At 53.7% G+C, this 7,899-nt stretch overlaps 1 protein-coding gene across 1 annotated transcript; it reads right to left on the bottom strand.

Annotated features, from left to right (window-relative positions):
• Positions 1-1,417: 1,417 nt before the first annotated feature.
• Positions 1,418-4,352, bottom strand: LOC130594254 (SUN domain-containing protein 3-like). Its single transcript, XM_057400018.1, has 7 exons — positions 4,329-4,352; positions 3,436-3,555; positions 3,126-3,210; positions 2,833-2,948; positions 2,561-2,728; positions 2,137-2,223; positions 1,418-1,597 (listed from the first exon to the last, which is right to left on the bottom strand). Exons 1-7 carry the CDS (start codon positions 4,350-4,352, stop codon positions 1,472-1,474), a joined length of 726 nt encoding a protein of 241 aa, XP_057256001.1. The 3' UTR covers positions 1,418-1,471.
• Positions 4,353-7,899: the final 3,547 nt, after the last annotated feature.

Here is a 7,899-nt window from a genome sequence, read left to right on the forward strand (position 1 = left end):
CATACTGCTTGCAACAGCACTAGTCTTCCAAAACTGGGGGAAAAACACACTGATGTAACACCAACCACCACATCCTTCAGACCCAGTATGTGAGCTGAATAAAGGCAGAGACACTCAGTGTCTCGTTTATCCTAGGAATCCTTCAACAGTCTTTCAGGACTATCCCCAAGGGCAAGGGTAACTTTATCCTATGCACACAGACAGCACAATGTGTTCCACACTTTTTGGAGCTTGAAATCATCCCCCAGTGGCTGAAAAGTGACCAGACTGATGAAACAACTGAGCTGTGCTTGTCAGGATGAGAGATTAGAGAAACATTAAAGTCTATGATTTTTCTTTTGGAATATATGACCCAAAACTTATTTCTGCACATGTGAACTAAAATAAAAACATGTCAAGGCAAATTTTCTTCCTGTGACCACTCTTCTTCATGGTGGTACCTGCATTGCCTTAGGAGCCTGAAACTATCAGCAGGTTCACTTAGAAAAAAGGCATGTTAGTCAAATGGGCTGGGTGCCTGATCTACAGAACCAAATAGATCCAAAGGAACCACAACAGACCTGAGGGAGGATTCAGACCACCAGCTTGAAGGACCCTGCTTAGGTGCTCTCACTAAGTATTCCCCTCTACAGTCAACCAAAAGACATGATGTCTCCAAAGGTTGTCATTATTCATGGGTGGGTTACTGCATTTTTTCAATGGCTGCAGAGGAAGACCAGGGCAGTAATTACAAAGGCTAACATTAGCCTGAGAAGGCTAGTCTCCACAGGTTTCCACTGCAGTCAGTGGAGGGTGAGAGGCAGCTTTGGCAGGAATTTTATAGCACGTAACAGCACAGCTCCTGCTCAGATTTGCCCTTCTCCCTAGACTGTTCAAAGAGGGAGGTAAAGGAGAACGACCTGGATCAAAATCTCTTTATGAATAGCTGCCTCAGATACTTATATACATACACTATGTTAGCCCATAGGAATACCTCAAGCCCCAAATCCAACCCACAAGAGGCTGTGCTAGGCACAGCCAGTTATAATCACAACACTGGGAATAGCTGTTGTGAGTGGCTCTGCATATGCCGGTTTCCTTTAGACAGGTAAGTAACAGAGTGTACATAACGTGTCAAACTGCAACACACCTCCCTTGAGACTGGGTCAGGCTGACAGACAAGTGCTTCTGTCCCTTTCAGAGTCCCCTACTACTATGACCTACCCCGGGGCTGTGATTCTGCTTTCCCAGTGACCCTGTGCTGCAGAAGCTGGAGCTGGACCACTGGGGCTGCTCCTTCAAGCCCCATTCCCCTGTCCCGTCCTTTGCAGCCCAGACCATGAGTATCTTTTTCCTAAGGGAGAAAGTTCCCTTCCCCACTAGTGGTGCAAGCTATGGAACCATCGTTGGAAGAATGTTTGCAAGGAACATACTCAAGTCCAACTGCACACATCCTTGTTTTATTATTTTTCCTAAAGTATCTCTAGGGCCTTCAGGTGGTGGTGTGGCTCGCCATCGTCCCATGAACCTGTACTCGGTACACACACGTGTACTCTGGATTTCCCCAGTTGCTCTGCACCTGGAATTTGATGTAACGAAAGGTCCCGGGAAGCTCCTTCTGTAAAAAAATGAGGGGACCCATCATTACACGGGTGGCCAGAGCCACAGCACATCACTGGGGCTGCTGACGAAAGGAGGAAGCAAGGGCAACCACATGTCCCCTTGCAAGGGCCATGGAGGAGCCCTCTGTGCTTGGAAAGCAAAGGCCCTGAAGCCTTGCTGAGCAGAGCATTGGGAACCGGAGGAGCACTGCTGCCGGTGCAGCCGTGGGATGTGAGGAGGGTCTCACTGAAGGTAAGATGTCTGCCTCCCTCACTCCCACCATCTGCTCTAGTGGGACTGTTTCCCTTCCCGGTCCCCTTCCCACTGCTGCTTTCTCTGTGCTGCCTGAAGAAAAAGGAAAGCCCTTAAGGTGGGACAGCTGTCTCTGGCAGCAAAGCAAAGCCCCATTTGGTCTCCTCTTGCCATCCTCCCCACAGGAGCGAGGAGCATGGGAGAGCAGGGGCTGGCTGGGGTGATACTCTGCACTGTTTCCTCCAGGGACTTGCAGACAACCCTGCCTTCTTCCCAGGCATTCTGCCACAGCTTTTGCAGTACCTGCACATGGAACGTCTGAGCGATCCCCTTGTGCACGTCGTAGGTAAATGTTCCCAAGAGAGTTTCTGCCGTTGCCTCATCCACTCCCTTGAAGACAAGAGACAAAAGAGACAAAGGGAGTGGGTCAGGCTCCAGCAGGGCACCAGGAAAAGGGCATGCTGAGGCTGAACCCAGGAACCCTTCCCCACCTCCCTGGGCTCCAGCAGTAGTCTAGCACAGCTTAGGGTGATTGTGGGTCAGGGTGCTTTGAGCACATGCTCCAGGATCTTTGGGCATGAAGCAGAGAAGAAGCTCCCAGAGGCACAGGACCCCCACATACCCATAGGGGATGGGGTGCTGAGAGGAGGTGCCACAAGAAGCACATCTCAGGTATGTCTTTTCTCTTGGGCCAGCCCCCCCTGAGAAGCACAAGGCAAAGACTTACAAAGACAGTAAACTCTCTGGGGGCGCTGCTGACTTCCCCAGAGGGAGACACTGCCTCGGAGATGTGCCAGACGGTGAAAGCTGTTGGCCAGATGTGCACAGGCAGCCGGATGACCACATGGCCCTGAGATCCGTGGAAAGGCCAGCAGTTGCCAGGGGTAACACTGGGCTGAAACCAGAAAGCCATGACCATCAGCAGTAAATGCTGTGCACTTGGTCTGCCAACCTGAAAGCAAAGAGCTGAACCACAGGTCAGGCCTTCCCTTATCATACCTGCAAGATTGTCACTGGAGGGTTTGCAAATAAGAAGGTGAATAGAGAAAGCAGCCAGGTCATCATGCCTTCCCCACCGTAACTCTTGGATGTCCTCTCCTCATCGATGCTGGCACCTGACATGAAGGTGGACAGAAGTTGACTAAGACAGCGCAGAGATTAGGAGGAGCAGCAGTGCATTACCATGTATTTCTCAGGCTTGAAAGCAGAGCTTAGCAGAGCCCGGGGCAGTGCCAGAGCCCGGGGCAGTGCTATACATAGAAGGATGGCAGGGATACTTTCTGTCTACATACCTATGGCTTCCAGAGCCCAGTCAGGCATCAGGACATAGTTCTCAAGCACCTTCTTAATTGCCACCTCTGTCAACTGCAGAATTTCCTGGGGAAAAAGTGGGAACGGCAAGATGGCAGTGAACACAAAGGCACATGGGGCAGTTCTGCATGAACACCGAGTCCTGGCACAGAGCCGAGGAGCATCTCTGTGTCGGACAACCCTAGGCAAGAGCTGTCGAAAAAAGTGATGACTTTGAGAGTGCCGAGAGGAAGCAACAGGAGGGTGCCCAGAAAGGCAGCGAGGTCTGTGATCCAGCCCCAACAGCTTTACCTCTATTTGCTCCTCTTGGACAGCATGGTCTTTGAGGACCTCTCTCACAATATTCAGTACTCTTCCCCTAGCAGCATACACCTGAGGCACCTTCTGCTTGAAGTCCTGATTCACCTGGGCCTGTGAATTGCTGGAAGCAAAGGAAAAGCAGGTCTTGACCAGCAGCTGCCAGCCCCTGTGGGCAGGCTCCAAATGCCATGCAGAGAAGAGTCCCATGGGCTTGGGTCACCCCGCATTCCCCAGCCCCATTCCTTCCTCCGGCTTACAGATGGCTCCCTTCCACCACCCATAGGGAGGATCAAGATCCCTGGACACAAGGCAAGGGCAGGCAGCACGAGGCCGTCTGAGACAGCTCCACAGGGTGTGCCCCTTAGGAAGAAAGCACTCTTACCCCAGTAGTTCCTGCTCAGCTCCGTGAGGCCTGGACGTCTGCAAAATTAACATACCGCATAAGCGTGAGGATCACTGCCAGGGCTTCCCAAAGGAGACTACCCTAGGTAGAGCTGGAAGAACATCCTGCTGCTTTGAGTCACTTTGGAGAAACCCTGACCCAAAGGTTGGGTTCCCTAACCAGCCACGTTCAGCAGAGAAGCTTTTGGGTCTCCATCTGAACCCCACAGCCCTCCAAGAGGTATGCAAGCAGCAAAGGCACCTTCTGGCACAGTGCTCCCCTCTTCAGCCTGCCACCCTGTGGAGGTCACTGAGGAGGAGCCCCACTCTGAACCCCATCAAGCCACTGAGGAGACTGGAGGATGAGCACAGGTGCCTCCCCCCAACACCGCCCCAGTGGTGATGGGTATTTCTGGCCAGGCGCCCCATGTTCTCAGGGAAGGCAGGAGGGCAGAGCCATGGCCTTTGCAGATGCTGACTTCCCCACAGCAAGAGGCGCTTACCCACAACACATCCTTGAGCCACATCGTCGCACCGCACCAGTAGCCAAGAGCTGTGAGTCACATTGTCAAGAGATGATTATTTTCTTCAGGAGCTGGTCCCTCTTCCCAGGGCTGAGGGAACCATTTTTGGTCAGGGATACTCACTGAACAGGATGGGAAGCAGCCGGAAAAGGAGCCTCAGGCCCCCTCTGTCCTTCTGGCAGGTGTTAAGTTGTCTAAAAGAGAGGGAGCGCTGTTGTTGCCAAAGCCCAGGGTTGGAACACCTATTTGCCAGGGATCCATTTAGGAGCTCGCTGGGCTACCACATTCCATGTGTGCCCAGCACAGCTGCAAGCCTGAGGGCCCAAGACCTGCAGGTCGTTGAGAAGGTCTGGGACACAAAGACCTCTGGGCCTGACACAGGGACAACAGCCTGGCCCTGCTTGGCTCTCCCCAGAGAAGGGTCAGGGCTGTGTCCCCGGAATGGGGTTGCTGTGCTGCAGGGCAGCGGGGCAGACAGACCCCATGCTCTGGGGCTGCTGCTGCTGCTGCCGGGAAGCCAGGCAGCACACAAGGCTTGTGGCACGATCCCTCCCTGCTCTCTGGGCCCCCTTGCTCCCAGCTGCCCAACCTGGCTGGCATCTCTGCAGACTGAGCACACTGTCCGGGCACTGGGAAAAGCCCTCTCTCCTCACGAGATCCCAGCACCTCTTCGCTATGCGTTGCTAGCTGCTGAAAGCGCTGCTTCGCACTGTCCCCACTGCCGCGTGGGGCGCTTTTCTAAGGGGCAGCTTTATGATCTCACAAGAGAGAACTGCTGGTGCCCATGGCAACCTCAGGGGCACTGCCCTGGACGCCTGGGAGGAACACACCCTGGGGGCAATTGGGAGTAACTGAGAACCCTGAGAGTAAGACAGAACCCTGCTGGGGCTACCTTGGAACCCCTTAGGGCAACCCAGAACAATTCTGGGAACCACTGGGAACCCTCAAAGGCAACCGAGAACCCTTCTGGGGCAACCGAGGGCTTTTCAGAAATGGGAGTAACTGAGAACCCCAAAAGGCTACCAAAACCCCTTCTGGGAGTAACTGGGAACCCCTGAGCACAAAAAGAACTCTGCTGGGGGTTACTGGGAACCTCAAGTGCAACCCCATGCCCATCAGGGGAACAGGCAGTAACTGAGAACCCCTCAAGAACCTGTAGTTATCCCTGGACTACTACAGTAATTGGGGTAACTGGGACGTCCGAAAGGCAACTGAGAACCCTTCTAGGGGTAACTGGGAGTAACTGGGAACTCCCATTCTCAGGAGAGCCTGGTCTGGGACAGTCCATGAACTACATCAAAGAGAGCCCTTCTCAGCTGCTTCATGAGGGCATTATCGCTGTAGAGACTCTCATGGAATCTCTGTTTATCTGTGTTTCCATGGGAGGGTCACTTTGCATGTCAGATGAGGATATTCTTTTTAACTCCTGAAGCCATGAACTCCTGTTTTCCTTGCCCACACACCTGCCTCAGTCCGGAGTCTGGATAAGCCGGCTTTGCTGCCTGACTTTTTCCAGTGTGTTTGCACCTGTCTTACACAAGGAGGTGTTTATCTTGCATAGGAGGGCATACTGGTGACTGTAGTATCCACCTGGCAGCAGGAACTCCTTTCCAGTAGCTGAAACAACTCACTGGGAAGGAAAATGCCATAGCTGTACACCAGACTTGCCAGGAGCTCTTTCACTAGTGACTTCTGCATGGTCAAACCAAAGACCAAGGGACCCTGCTTTGTACCTGAGGCTGAAAGCACATTTACACATCACTTTGAGCAGCTGCTAAGCCAGACCAAGAAGTTCTTTCCTAGCCACACAATAAATATGTATTTTTAGCAGCCACAAAAATAGATTTCAACAAGGCAACTGAGAACCCTTCTGGGGCAACCGAGGGCTTTTCAGAACCCATGAGGGAAACCTGGAACCCTGCTATGAGGTCTCTATGCAGCCTTCTCTGCTGGCGGGCTCCAGCAGCAGGGCGGGACGGACGTGGCCGTGGACTTGAACCTGGCCGTCCCACTCCTCTTCACCACCCTGGCCCTCGTCCTCGCCTCCTTCTTCGTGAGGCCGCGGGGAGCAGAAGGGGAGCGGCCCCAGGAGCCGGCGGCCGCCGAAGCGGGCCGGGAGAGCGGCCCTGGGGACCAAGCGGCGGCAGGAGCGGGGCCGGAGGCCGGCAGGGAGCGGCTGCCGATGGACGAGGTCGGGGCGGCCGAGGAGTGGAAGGAGGCGGCTGCCGAGCAGCGGGAGAAGGCGGCGGAGGAACCGAGCCCCGCGGCTGAGCCCATCCCCACGACGGCCGAGAGCATTCCCCGGAAGCCGCCCGCCGAGCCCCAGGAGGATGCAGGAGACCAGGCAGCATTTCCCAGCAAGGCAGAGGAGGAAGAGCTGGACTCAGAAAAAGAGAAGCTGGCGGTGGGAGAGCCGGCAAGCACAGCAGCTACACCAGCCCCAGTGACAAGTACATCAGCATCAACTGAGAGTTCTGAAGGTTTTGAATGGCCTTTGGGTATCCTTGGGACCTGCCTGCTGACTGTGATGGGGATCAGCATGTTGACACACACGCATACTGTGTTTTACCCACCACCATTTTGTCTGATCTCAAAAGTTAAGCAGAGTCAGGTTTGGGTCTTGTCTGCGGTTAGATGACGATATAGGGGTACCAGGAGATTTTCCCCAAGGCTGGACAGTCATGAGTGGCAGGGTGTTTGGGACAGTACGGGCAAGTATCTAGTCCACTGGGCCCCTCCAGTGCTTTGGAAGCATCGGAGGTGCAAGGCAGCTGTGTGGAGTCCCCAGCGACAAGCTGCAGAAACTGCTGAAGAGAACAGTGAATTATTTTGAGCCTGGTGGGCCAATGGCACTTCAGGCCATCAGAGCAGAGATGCAACGCAGAGATGGACTCATGATCGAGGGGTGGACTTAGCAATGGACACTATTGCCCAGGTTATTCACGAGTGTGAACACTGCACACAGCCTCTCCTGTTCTGAAAGGCCGTTACAAGAGATGGAGCCTGACATCATGGACCAGATGGACTCAGCCAGCTTTACAGGGACTGGTCCATGCACTAAGATAAGAGTGCACTTAGATAAGAGTGATGGTATATTGAAAATGTGGGATCTGAGCATGATGTGAATGGGATGGAATAAGGAGTGGATACTGTCCTGGGTTCATCAGTAGCAGTCTTTTTTTTCTCTTTCTTAGTAGCTGAAGCAGTGCTGTGTTTTTGACTTTCGGCCTGGGAACAGTGCTGATAGCACCAATGTTTTTAGTTGCTGCTCAAATGTTTGGTCTGCCCAAGGACTTTCTGAGCCTCATGCTCTGCCAGGGAGGAGGGGAAGCTGGGAAGAAGCAGGGACAGGACACCTGACCCATAGCCAAAGAGGTATTCCATACCACAGCACGTCATGCCCAGGATGTAACTGAGAGTTACCCAGAAGGGCGAGGACTGCGGGGTTGGACTAGGCATCGGTCAGTGTTCGGTCGGGCTGGGGGGGGGGGGGGAGTTATCAGTCGGCTGGTGCTGAGGTGTTGTGTTCTCTTCCCTTGTTATTTCCTTT

Source organism: Pezoporus wallicus, unplaced genomic scaffold (genome assembly GCF_028554395.1).
Source record: "Pezoporus wallicus isolate ANWC-B61680 ecotype Strahan unplaced genomic scaffold, APGP_CSIRO_Pwel_v1 scaffold_7383, whole genome shotgun sequence".
Lineage (NCBI taxonomy): Eukaryota > Metazoa > Chordata > Aves > Psittaciformes > Psittacidae > Pezoporus > Pezoporus wallicus.